Source organism: Rhinopithecus roxellana, chromosome 12, assembly GCF_007565055.1.
Source record: "Rhinopithecus roxellana isolate Shanxi Qingling chromosome 12, ASM756505v1, whole genome shotgun sequence".
NCBI classification, from domain to species: Eukaryota; Metazoa; Chordata; class Mammalia; order Primates; family Cercopithecidae; genus Rhinopithecus; species Rhinopithecus roxellana.
In genome coordinates, this window is record NC_044560.1 from 45,880,264 (window position 1) to 45,893,529 (window position 13,266).

The following is a 13,266-nucleotide window of genomic DNA, read 5'->3' on the forward strand; positions in this document are numbered from 1 at the left end:
ATAAGAGCTAATGATTACTACCTTTATGAAGTGCTTCCCTGGGCCGGGCATGATCCTATATCCTTTGCTTATGTTCTGGGGTTAAGTGTGCAGACTCTGGAGCCAGATGACCCTGTTCAAACTCTTGCTTTGCAACTTAGTTGTGTGACTTTGGTAACGTTACTTTGCAACTCTGTGTCTCGGTTTCCCCCTCTGTAAATTGGGGATCATAATAATACTGTTTCTTGAAGTTGGGCTGAGGAGCAAATAAAGTTTAGCCACCTACTGTAAGTAAGTGCCACCTACTGTAGCAAGTGCTACATATATATGAGCTATTCATTTTCACAAAAACCCGACAAGATGGCTGCTTAAATAATGCTAATTTTGTACTTGAAAAAAGTAAGCTTAGGGAGGTTACATAACTTGTCCAAAGCCATACAGCTGGCAAACAGCAAAATCAGGATTCCAAGCCAGGTTGCCTAATCCCAGCACTGGGATACGTTGCCATCACATTCTTTCCTATGCTGACATATTTCTCTCTGGGTCTGTGTTTTGATAGACACAGGGATCACATTTCTAAAAAGAAGATTCTGCTGAAGGGATCTTTCAAGAGCCTCAAAAGCGGGACTATTTCATGAGCCAACTCGTAGTGACAAGCCCTGCCCCTGCAAGTGAGAAGGGGAGCGCTTCCCAGTCAAGCTCCATTTGTCAAGGTGGGATGGAATGGGTAAACTTTTTTGCTCCCTGAAGTCAAAAAATACCTTTTAAAAATGAGTTTGTCGTGTCTTGTTGCATAATACCAAGCAGTATTTATAGAACATGGAAATGAATATGAAAACTTGTATTTTGATTCATGGCCTCTTAGAAGTAAGTGGTGCTTTCATTAATAATTCTAACTTGACTTTTTCTTCCCATATTATTGGAATTTTTGAAACTTTACAAATATGTTTCTGACTGGGATTAGGGAACGGAGAGTGGAGAGGTAGGAAGAGGGAGGAAGCACATTCCTAAAGATACTAACACTGCCAATTTCTGAAAAAGCAATTCCATGTATTGGGAGCTCCCATTGTGTAACAGATAGTTTGCGGTATTTGGTCCCTAATACTGTTAATTAGATATGTAAAGATTGCATTTTTCTGGAGTTAATTTTGAATAAAAACCTTCATTAAACAATATCTCTCAGTAAAAATGTAGGTCCTAACAATTAATAAGCAAAACTGTGTACCTAAGATTTTTATTATATTGATTCTAAGATAATTAGGTTGGCAAAAGCATTGTGAATATCTCTCCCCACGTTAATGCAAAGTGTTGCTATCATTCCGTTGCTTTTTTAAAAGATGGCTGCATCTTACCATAAAATGTATTTCCAAGTTTTGTCAAGTATTAAGGTGATTGATTTTATTTCTTTTATTAGGAATTTAGGTTTATCTTACTTTTTTGATAGACTGTTTAAACACAAGCCTGCTTTCACAGGCCTCCTGCTGCCCAAAGGCCTCCTTGTTCAGCACAGAGATTTCTTGCTGATCACATTTTTCCTATTCTTTTCTTTAAGCAAACACTGAAGGCTTTCAACAGCTGCCCAAGATATCACTTTAAAACCCCTTAAGGCAGTTTGAAAGGCCTCCAAAAAAGCATGACATTCAATCAAAGTTCAGTAAGGAAAGTTTTAATGAATAAACTTAGTAAATTAGAAAGCACTGCGGCAGAGTGATTAACTCTCATTTGGGCATTAGTGTTGAAATTAATTAAAATGTTTAAGCCATAGGAGGCAGGCTACCTCGTCAGGACCTGGCTCTGCCCTCGGAGTCAGTCTGGATCCAGGAGTGATTCATCTTACACAGATGAGAGGGGGATAAAAGGAAAAGAACAGTCAGGACAAATGTGTTTTCAATGGTGCTTAGCAGCAGGAGACCACTGGGACTTCAGAGCAACGCTACTGGAGTGTGACATCATAATACGGTATGTACACTGTGGAGTGGAGTGAAAAGGACTTTGCACTTACCTTCTTGCCCTCTCTCCTTTAGATTGGATGCCATGTATATTCATTTCTCTGCCAGGCAGAATGCTGCAGTCTGCTGTCTTCAAGACCACTCACAAATGAGCTCTGTTTCCCTGACTCTTTTAAACCTGCTTCCCACCGTTAAAGTTCATGCAGTGACATGAAGAGGTAGGCTTGGTGTCCTGGTGGATTTCCCTAAGATCAACTCCACAGAATGTATAAAAATATAATTGCTTCAAACAGACTCTCAGACACACAACAATGGATTTATTGTTAAATTCCCTTGACAATACGCAGGGCAGAAACCATCTTTTCAAGAAACCCAAAATATTCCATTCCCATTAGGTTTTAAAATATCTTGTAAGCTCGATTTCTTTCCAGAACTATGGGTCTGTGGATCTTCTTATAGAAACCCATTACCATGTGGCTGTTTAACAAATCTGTGCCTGCTTAAAATTATAAATGATAGCCCATTTCATAAAGAGAAAAGTCCTCCATGACAGGAAAACAATCTCTGTTGGTTCTCCTTGGATAACAAATGGACTTGCATCAGGCCCGGTACCATAGCTATTTCTAAAACAGTGTGGCGAAGGACTGCCATTCCTATTTCAGGGCTCCTAATTAAGGAGCTCACAAAAATGAGTGACCACCTGCAAGTCTGAATTATTACCATCAGGAGAAAATTGTCATATTTGCTACAGATCTACATTCATAACTTTAAAACTGTCCATCTTCCTTATTTTTTGCTCTATGGATTTCTTGTCAGCCACAATGTCAGAGGTCACTGCCAGAGTGTCCCTTTGGTACCCATTAACTATAACCAGCAAACTTGTTCACTATTGATCCACTATGTCTAAGTATCTATTATGGTGGATATAAAAGGTGGCTTCACATCTTTCTAAACAGATAATTCATAAAGGCCAACGGGTCATGGCTTGTGATATATTATTCTTTCACTGTATTTGTGACTGAATGGATAAAGAGAGAGAGGATGCAAAAGGGGTGCCAAGGGTCATGAGTGTTAGACTAGAGAGGTAGAAAGTTGTGTGTCAATTGGACACATTAACATCCATATAAATAATAAAAGGCATTAATATTTGTTCATGACCCCATTATCGATTCATTCTACTCAGAAGCAGAGGTTCCTAGAGTGAATGAAGACAGAGTTGATTTTTTACCACCAAAGTTCAGTTGAGGTTGAACTCTAAACTGGAAGTCGACTAGAGACAGTAAAATATATTCCAGTAGGCATATATTGGGTCCTGGGATTAATACATTTTGCAAGCAGTGCATCACCCAGGGCAAAGCAACTGTTTGGGGCACAGAAGCCTCACATAGAAAGTGTTAAGGGTCTGCAGGGCCCTGATGGGCTCAGCACATCACCACGTTCCTTTGGGATTGTTTGATTCATCATGTTATTTAACCTCCACTGGTTCGTATTGAACATTCAGCAATACACTACAGAGGCCATTGCTAATGTTCCACCCGTTTCCAGCCTAAAGGAAAGCATCTCATTAGGAGAACAATAAGGATCTAATGAGTGAGCCTTGCTCACAAGTTAGCTGACGTTGGGATCATTTAATGCTGTTTACGGCCTTCTACCCACTGGAGAACCCGGAGATGTTGCGCTTTCTCAAGACTACAGTTTGGAGGAAAGTAAATTGAGATGAATCATGGTGAGATGAGATAGTTAAAATGTCATGCTCCATAAGTTTGAATGCATCCTTCAAGTTCTGAACAGTAAAATGCAACTGAACACTGAAACAAGAGAAACAAAGAAAAAGCAGATAACTAACAATACAAACCCGCCTTCTTGGGCAAGGATGCTTCATGGGGGAAACCAAAAACATCTTTCCAGAGCCCTCCTTGAATACACACCAGCATGCACACACACATACACACAGACACACATAGAGACACACACACAGAGACACAACACACATACACACACACACACATACTTCCTCCCAAATTTCCTTCCTTTGCCACCAGACTTCAATACATTATAGCCTTTAAAACAACAACAACAACAACAACAAGCCTATTACGGATCAGGGGATGACACGTCAAGCTTATAAGATTCTTAGAGACCAATAAAAAACCACTAGCTTTATTTCTGTTTACAAATGTAAGCCAGTCCCTAGACTGGCTGGGTAAATTATAAATTGTCCCCAGTAAATGTGGGAGCTAGCGATCACATGTTTCTAAGTCAGGATAGGCCTTTTTAGTTTAAGGAGTGGATTGAGGAGAGGCTTGGGGGTTGAGAGGGTGGGATGTGGGAGCTACACAGTTACTTTGCCAATTTCTCCTTCCAGAGCCCCATTCATTTCAAGTATCTACAGACTCGATGACCTCTCTAAGTCAAAACATCCTAAGAGAAATCCAAGAATGACCTATTTCCTGGAAGCCACCAATCTAAGTGAATAGTCTAACCCTGGGGATAGCTTTTCTTCGTTATGTGAAACCCCAGTTACTGAGACAACTGGGATCCTGAGGGAATTTTCCTTTGATGTCTGTGGTTCTCAATCTTTTTGTGGATCAAGGACCCTTTGGAGAATATAACAAAAACTATGATCCCTCTCGAGAAAAATACTGATACACAAAATTTTGTATATGTTTGAGGGATTCATAGCATTCTTCAGATTGCCATAAGTTAAGAACCGCTATTCTAAATATGGTTTAAAAAAAAACAAAACACAAAACACACACACAGATGAGCATTGATAGACTTACCCTTTCTTCTTCAATTCAAGAAAGAAAAAAAAAAAAAAAAAAACGAAGTTTAGAGATAAGCCAACCATTGTAACCACCGAATTCCAAATAATACTGTCCTTAATAATAATATCCAAGTGTCATGTTAGTGGTCTCTATGGACATCGCCAGTCTTCATAATAATTTTTATTTTTATTTAATGTTTGGAGATGTTGTAAAAAGTGACTGTTTCAAAATGTGACCTCTGTGAGGTTTAAAACCTACTGAATCAGATGAGATATGAAAGTGTTCAATATAATGTATGACTTAAAGCTATGTTTTTTAAACTTTAATAGGAAATGTCTGACTCTTAGATCACTGTTTCTAAAGCCTGGCAGACAGAAACATGTCTTTTAAAAAGGTCTAATTTATATACCAAATAGAGATCCAGCAGGTAGAAATGATGTCTTTCCTTTTTACCTCATGCCAACTAGAATCTTTCATCAGCTTTGAATACACCTCAGCTCCAACAATATTTTAACAATGCTAACTCATCTCATGTATTTTCAAAAATTTTTCAAGTACTGTGCTAGACAGTGGGATGCTAAGATAAGCAAATCACGGTCTTTGTCCGTGGGAGGCTTATAGTATTGTGGGAGGACGGGTGTGTGTGAACACTCATGCAGCTACTGTGGTGGCTCAGACACCATCCATTCCCTTCTTCCTCCCTCCTGGCAGAATTCTTTTTTTTTTTTATGCCACTGGAGTACAGTGGCATAATCTCGGCTCACTGTAACCTCCACCTCTCAGGCTCACCTCCCACCTCAGCCTCCTGAATAGCTGGGACTACAGGTGTACACCACCACAACTGGCTAATTTTTGTATTTCTTTTTGTGTAGAGACGGGTTTCACCATCTTGCCCAGGCTGGTCTTGAACTCCTGAGTTCAAGCAATCCACTTATCTTACCTTCCAAAGTGCTGGTATTACAGGTGTGAGCCACTGTGCCCAACCCAGAACTCCATTTTTATTTGGGTACCCACCCCTCCTGTATATAAGCTATGTGATCTCGGGAAAGTAGACCCATACTGGGCTATACCAATCATGGTAATCCTACACACATCCTTGCCTGTGATTGGTTCAGGTATCATGGCTTCAGCCTATTGCTTAATTGGTCCAGGGATGAGCATGTGACCTAAAGCCCTCATCACACCAAAGGGAAGGACAACTGCAGGAAGGTTCTCTCTCTTCCCCTCTATGCATGCTGCCCCAATTGCTTTTAGCAACTGTCTTGCTACCAGTGGGGAGATTGGCCTGAGGACAAAACAAAGATATCTGGGATGGCAGATCTGAGAAAATTACAGAAACCCTAAGCAGAGACCCTAATCGTATCACATCTGGAGCCCAGTCTACATCCCAGTGGCCTCTATATGAGATCAATCTACTATTTTCTTTTTGTTTAGTCTTCTTTGGGTAGGGCTTTCTGTCCTATGCAGACCGAAAACTTCCTTACTGTCATCCCTGCTATTAGAGAGTGAGAGTACCCCTGGTATGCTATAAAAATCTTCAAAAAAAAGCACAGAGGATGGGCACAATCACCCTGGTGGGAACTTTCTGGAGAAGGGGATACTTGAACTGAGTTTCGCAGGTTGAATAGGAGTTAGCTGAGCAGATATAAAAGGAAAAGGGGTTCTAAAGAGAAGAACAAGTGAACAGAGGTGTGCTGGTGCCTTCAAGGTTGTTGGGAGAGTTGCATGGCTAGAGTGAAATGAGCACTCAGGGGATGTTTTGGAAGATGAGACAGAAGAGGTAGCAAGGGTGGGATCATGAGGGGCCTCACATTCCATGTGAATGTGGATTTTCTATCAGAGGTAGTTGGGAGCAATTGAAAGATGTTAAGCTAAGTGTCATGGTAGGTTTAGCATTTTAAATAATTGCTAGTGACCAGTGTGGAAGGTGAATTGGAGACTTGGAGGTGAGTTGACAGTTCTAGAGACAGGGGGACCAGTTCAAGAGTCTCCATTTTGCTGGAATTCTCAGTTATCCTCTCCCAACAAGGGGCAGAAAACATGGGCTCTTTCTGAACAGTTCAGAGATGGGAGCTGTGACGACTGGTACAGATCCAAGTTGGTGCCCAAGATATAGAACACTTCACAAGGTCATGGAATGAGCCCCTTACTTGCTGTGTGTCTTTAAGCTAGATGCTTAACTTCTCTGAGATTCCATTTCCTTCTCAATAAAATGAACATCCTAATACCTACCTTGCACTATTTTGGTGAGTAAAATAACACTTATAAGCAGATAAGGCCACTCGATAATAGAAACTAGATTAATGACTCACTGGATGATTGAGTGACTGGATGACATGAGTGGTTTTCCCTACTTATATTAAATATGTGGCTATAGACTTCAAAATGGCAGGCCCAGTACTTGGGGAGGTGTTACCACCAGATGAACAAGTTATCCCCACTACTTTCTGAGATAAGTTTAATTCTCATAGAATTTTTTTAAATGAGAGCACATCTGCCCACAGGGATTACAGAAGCTTCTGTTCAGCCCTTAATTAAAATAACATGCTTTGAAGCCCTGTGGATTTGCAGCTCTCCATTCTTGGGACTCAAGAGGAAGCATTATTATAAATTGCTTTGGAAGGAATTGATTAGGGGTTTTCCATATGATACCCTCAAAGGGCTTGAGAGATTAGGTTTTGGCCCAAGCTCAAGGGCTGCTGTACAGTTGGTTTGGACAGCCTACAGGCATAGGAACTGAGAAAGGTGCCTGTCTGCGCTCCTTTCCATAAGCCAGAACCTTGGGTCTCCCAAGTTGACTGTGCCCATTCAGGGGTGGTCAGAAGAAAGGGCTAGCGTGGCACAGCGGGGAGCTGGTGCCCACCTGCAGATGCTTGGAGGTATAACATGCAGTGATTGAGAGATTTGCCATCAGAGGCATCCAGGTTGTTGAGTTTCGGCTCACTCACTTACCAGCTGTATGACCTTGGGCAAGTGACGTAACTTCTCTGAGCTGTGACTTTTTTCATTTGGAAAAGTGGGTTTTATTTACTCCAATTCTACAAAGTGGGAGTAAATCTACTCCCAAGGTTTTTATGTAGATTAAATAAAACATTTATGTAAAGTATGTATGCACCATAGTTTATAACAGATGGTTAATAAACATAGGTTGTTATTATTATTTATAATGAACATCTGTAATGTTGGGTCTGTCCATCAAGTAGCTGCTCCCTGATTTCCTTTTGGGGAATTACCTTTCCTGATTAGGTGTAGTCTTGGTGCCCTCTAGTGTGCTGACTGTCCACCTTAGAAGTTGAAAGGTGGAGGCTCTGCCCACCAGACTTTCCTTTCACCACCTAGTACAGCCAAGATGTGAGCATGTCACCTGAGTTCAGGCAATCAGAGTCTCTCTCCTGAGACCTTGAATCAAAGCAAAGGTAGCAAACACTGTGGGATAGTGCCTGAAGAAGACGGTCTTCCCTTCACTCCTGTTGGTGCCCCAAATAGTTCCTACAAAGTCTCCATTCTCTCAAAGGGCCAGAGTCCATTTCTGTTGCTTGCAACCAAAGAAATGAGACACTGTTGCTTTCTGCCTCTAGGAAACAAGTGTTTCCCTTCACAACTTGCTTCACTTCTTGTCTTTACTCCAATACGTAGGGCATTGCCACCACAGCCCTACCTAGAATGTTCCCCAAACACGGCCTAAATTTTTATGACTTCATGCACGTTTTCAAGATACCCTTTCTGTTTGGATGTCCATATCCAGCCCTCATCCTCCAACAGGCAAATGCTAACTCATTCTTCAAGCCCTGGCTCAGATGTTGCTTGCTCGGGAAGGCTTCAGTGACTGCCCCTGACCCAGCAGTACAAAAACATTTCATTTCCTCCACCTTTTTCACGCTTTCATTGAAGCATTTACTACACTTGCCATGTTGTATCACCATTAGGTTATTTGCTGCCATCTACATTGTGTGCTCTTTGGGGATGGTCTTGTTCAGTTTTGTTTCTCTAGTACCTGATTCAGAGCAAGAGCACGAAGCATTTTTGTTGAATAAACAGTGAAGAAATGACATTTCTTACAAATATATGACTTGTACGATTTTATATGCAAACATATGCAGGGCATGTCTAGATAACTTCAGAACTGTAGGCCAATTCTGTAGACCACCCAGTTCTCCCAGTAATAGTTAGAAACCTGTCCTTGTCTCGGTTAGCCAAATTGACGATCTGGATTCATCTGAAAGTTTAAGATCATTGTCTCAGCCTCTTCTTTGAGAGTTACATCCCAACATAATTACATAACACTAGTAACTAAGTCTTCTATGGTCCTGACCACATCCCAAGCACCAAATCAATATTAACTCAGGTAATCCTCACAGTAATCCTATGAAGTAGATTCCGCTATTTTTCTCATTTCAGAGATGAAAAAACTGAGGCACAGTGAGGTCGAGTCGCCTGCTCACGGTTACATGGCTGACCAGTGAAAGAGCTGTTTCTCACCTCAGCTGTGCTCTTCCATAGGATGCTGCCTTCTCTGAATCCCAGAGGAACGAGCAGATTCCGCACTCAGCCCAGTTTCACAGCTTGGGGGTTGGACACCGGACAGGAGTGGCTGCATATGGAGATCTGCCCACCTTGTAAGAAGTATTGACAATGAGTGCAGGTTTTGCTAAGCTATAGTGGGGTAGTGATGAAGACAGAACAGGTTCCTCCCATGATATTTGATCATTCTGAGCCCCAGAAATAACCCTCGTGCAAGGAGGGGTCACATTATTTGCCTTGGCTAAACTCACTAAGCTGGGTTTTGTAGGCAGTAGAGGGTAGTTCAGTGGTTAAGCTTTTAAGTCAAAAAGTACTGAATGTAAGGCCTGGCTCAGCTGCCTGCTGCTGTGTGAGATCTTGGGCTAATTATTTAACTGCTGGGTTACTCAGTCTCCTCACCTGTAAAATAGGGCATAAAAAAAGTCTCCATGTCATAGAATAGTTATGAAAATTAAGTGAGATAATTACATGGAAATTACTTGGTATATCTGGCACCTATTAAGTGGTAGTATTATACAAATGTTAGTACAAAAATTTGTGCTAATTATGGGATATTTAATGACCAGTAGCATGTTGGGTCTTTCAGGGAGCAATGCAAAGCAAAAGAGTAGGGCTGAGAAGTGAATGTCCATCTCCTTTGCCAAGCAAAGTGCAGTCCTTAAGAATTTACTCCACTGCCTGAAGTTGCATGGCTGGCCACCTAGTTCTCCAAAGGATTCCATTAGGTACGAGCACAAGACAAGGTTTCCAGTTTTCACATCCAGTAATTAGGGCTGATGGCTCAATAAGATTATTTTGTATAGCAAACCCAATATCCTCTTTCTATTCTTTTCCCCTTTCTGATTTCCAATTGAAAAAAATAAAAATAAAAAAAAAAACCTTCAATGATAAATTTGGTCAAAAGGCTTATTTTATGACTAGTGCCTGTTGCCAAAGAGCTGATATTTCTCACAAATCCTGAGTTGTGAATTGTGACAGCCAGTGCTTGGGTGAAGTTAGCACCTGCCTCATCCCCAGGGAGAAGAAGTGAGGACGTGATTTTCCCGACTGAGTCCATTACAACACATGTGCCCTGACACCTGGGATTTGGGGAGGGGGATTCCCAATCTGCCAGTTCATTTAAGCTTCCAGCTTCACAGATTCCAGATTCAGATACAGAGAGCCTTCAAATGCGTTCTATAGAAACCAGACTTCATTGTAAAGTTCTCTATTAGCTGCAAAACAAACAAATATGTACAAATAAAGTACATCTTAAAGTAAGAAATATATTCTCTTAATGCGTCTATCTGTCTCAGCTTTTAATAAACCCAGTTTACATGGTTTACAAATGAGACCCATTTCCTGAGAGATCTTGGAGTTGAAAATTGGGGTAGAAGTGAGTATAAGCATAGGAAGGTATTACTGTACTCTGGGAGCCTCCAATACACTTAAAACACATTAATAAGCCCTCTCCATGGGGAATTCAACAGGATGAAAATAATCCTCATGTCATCCTCTCTCTATTTGTCCTTCATAACTGGGATATGAGAATTATGCACTAAATAACAATCTCAAAAGGCCAGTCCCACAGAATGTGGGACCCTCTTGGGACTGTGTGTAGGTGTTGTCACTCCATAGCTGGCATCAGGATGAACTGCTGCCACTGGGATATGGAACAATTTGTAATGTAGCAATTAATGGAAATATGATGAAGTATTCCCTTAGCAGGAAACTGGTAACTGCAGGGATCACCAAACAGAACAGTACCATGGCATGCCCAATATCCCAAGGGATTCTGAAGACATTCAGATGACAACCAAATGCTAGGCATCTTGAGAAGCCCCTCTGTGCCCCTTTGTTACTTGAGGCTGAAGTTAAAAATGATACCTTCTCTTCCACCCAGGTTTTGAGCTCTAGAGAAGGGAGGAGCTGTTTTATAAAAATGCAGCCTCGGAAATTTAAGGACCCACCATGCTTGCTCGCTTCACCCTGGGTGAACAGCATTTGTCAGATTCTCATTAGGAAAATGTTCCACTGGGCTTTCTCCTCAGGGTGCGAGGGAGACCTGGGCTGTTGCAGAGCTGCATTTTGCATCGCCTGGATGATTGTAAAACTCCCTACTTGCCACCCCCCACCAACCAAGAAAACCCATCGGCTTAAGTAGCAACCCCCCACCTCAGTTCTCATATACTTTCATCTTGTTCCCAGGATCCACTAAAGTAAATAAGATGTCCACCCAGATAATGGAAACCCCACCAGCTCTCAGTTAGTGCCTTTTCATGCCAATTAAACACATTTTATACAGTCATCGTAGATGCATCAATGACTGCATTCCGAGACGCCAATAGGGCCGCGGCAGACATCAGCCTAGCAAATGAAATGTATTTCATGCGCGTTTTCTCTCTGTCTTACTCTAACCACTTGGCAACGGTCTCAGTTGAAAACATTGATTCTGAAAGATATATATGGGTATATAAACTGATTAACCAGCTTATTTGCTGCTGATTACTTTACTAATAAAGATCTCAGAGTGCTTAATTTAAATTAATACTTCTTTAATGAAAATCCAGCTTAGAGCATTAAAAACAATCTTGACAGATGCATTTATTGCACAAACATACATTTATCTACGCCAAGCCAATTGAACATACAATCATATTTAGTTGGAGTTATAATTGATAATGATTCTACAATTATGACTTCAGTTAGATGTGTGTTGTTCACCAGAGTTACTCTGATAGTCTCAAAAGATTTTCTCATTTTGGAGGCTGTGAGGACCCAGTGGGAAGTACATGGAAGTTTGTGAAGCAACTGCAGAATATTGGTTACTTTTGAGATGAGGAGTAAGATATCCTTGCTTCCCCTCCCCCTCACTCCATCCTCCTCTGCCTTAAAAAGCCAAAAGGAGGGTGGCTGACTTTCCAGTGTAGTAAAAATTGGACAGGGGACAAAAGGTGTCAAGTGTTAAGACCTAGGGATTAAACAAAATTGGGTTATTGATTAACCAGTGTGTTGGTAACCTGATGTTTGTGGCAGCCAAATACCAGAGTCTCACGCCTCTTGGAGTTTATGGGCCAATCTCTCCCAAGATGTGTGAGCTTGTTGTGCCGCCGCCAGTGGACTCGCCAGCGGCCGAGCAGCTCAGAGTGACAGCGACTCAGCGTCTGGAAGCCCCACTGGGCTGTGAAATGAACAAGGATCTCTGTGCCCCTGATGCGGCCCGGGCGAGCCCCAGGGCTCCAGAAGCGAGCATCTGCCAGCTCCTAAAGAGCAGACATCTATCCTGCCTTTAAGACAAGACTACAATTGCAAATCTGAGAATATAAATTACACTTTCATCTTTCTTTGGTTTTCTTTCTTTTGCTTCAGTTTTCATTCCAGGATAAACTTTCCTGTCAAAGGGACATTTCTGATGTGTCAAATTCACCACTGTAATGAACAGGTTGACAAATGTGGAAGGTGAGCAGACATTTGGGTCTGCCGCAGCTGCCTGCAGCCAGAGGAAACCATGACTTTCACAAGGATAACGAGGCTTTGAAAGATGGCGAAAATGTCGCCATCAACCTGCCCTTCTGCTACTTAGTAATTAGATAATTAGTCAGGCCCTAATTATGGGATCAGGGTGCAGGAAAACAATTAGCTGAAAGAATTACTACATAAAACTGAAACCGAGATTCCTGAAAACAATATTTAATTTTATGATATTAATATTTGCAGCAATAATGGGAGTCCTTGGCTGATGCCAGCCATGTGCCTAGGCATCCGGAAGGCAAGCTGGGTATTCTCCTTCTGAGAGCTGGGTGTCCACACGAAACTGAAACCTGTGACACTGTCTTTTCAGGACCCCATGTGTGCCCAGGCAGGAAGTTTGTGGCCATCGCATGTCAGCCAAGTACGTACGTACCTGTGCCACACACACTGGCCTACAAACTCCCAATTCCTTCCCCAGGCCCCGAGAAGCTACCAAATATGTCTCCGGCTGCAAAGAAAAATGGGGCCGGCTCATAAATTCTTCTTGCATATGGTATGAGAGAGTAAACAGGTAAACAAGTTTTCAAATGCCTTCATCC

At 41.7% G+C, this 13,266-nt stretch overlaps 1 protein-coding gene across 3 annotated transcripts; it reads left to right on the forward strand.

Moving 5' to 3' along the window:
• Positions 1 to 537: 537 nt before the first annotated feature.
• LOC115900670 lies at positions 538 to 12,539 on the forward strand. Of its 3 annotated transcripts, none has more exons than XM_030941704.1 (2): positions 538 to 692; positions 12,233 to 12,539. In XM_030941704.1, the coding sequence occupies exons 1-2, from the start codon at positions 614 to 616 to the stop codon at positions 12,487 to 12,489; spliced, it is 336 nt and encodes a 111-aa protein (XP_030797564.1). In that variant the 5' UTR covers positions 538 to 613; the 3' UTR covers positions 12,490 to 12,539. The 3 variants fall into 3 exon arrangements, 1 of the variants encoding a protein (XP_030797564.1); XR_004060325.1 differs by lacking the exon at positions 538 to 692 and adding an exon at positions 1,756 to 1,938; XR_004060326.1 differs by lacking the exon at positions 538 to 692 and adding an exon at positions 2,099 to 2,146.
• Positions 12,540 to 13,266: the final 727 nt, after the last annotated feature.

Bases quoted from the DNA above. Each gene is read 5' to 3' on its own strand.
- LOC115900670 (XM_030941704.1), top strand. From the start codon at position 614: ATGAGCCAACTCGTAGTGACAAGCCCTGCCCCTGCAAGTGAGAAGGGG. The intron at 693-12,232 runs GTGGGATGGAAT...TGTTTGTGGCAG, and splicing joins GTCAAGCTCCATTTGTCAAG to CCAAATACCAGAGTCTCACG.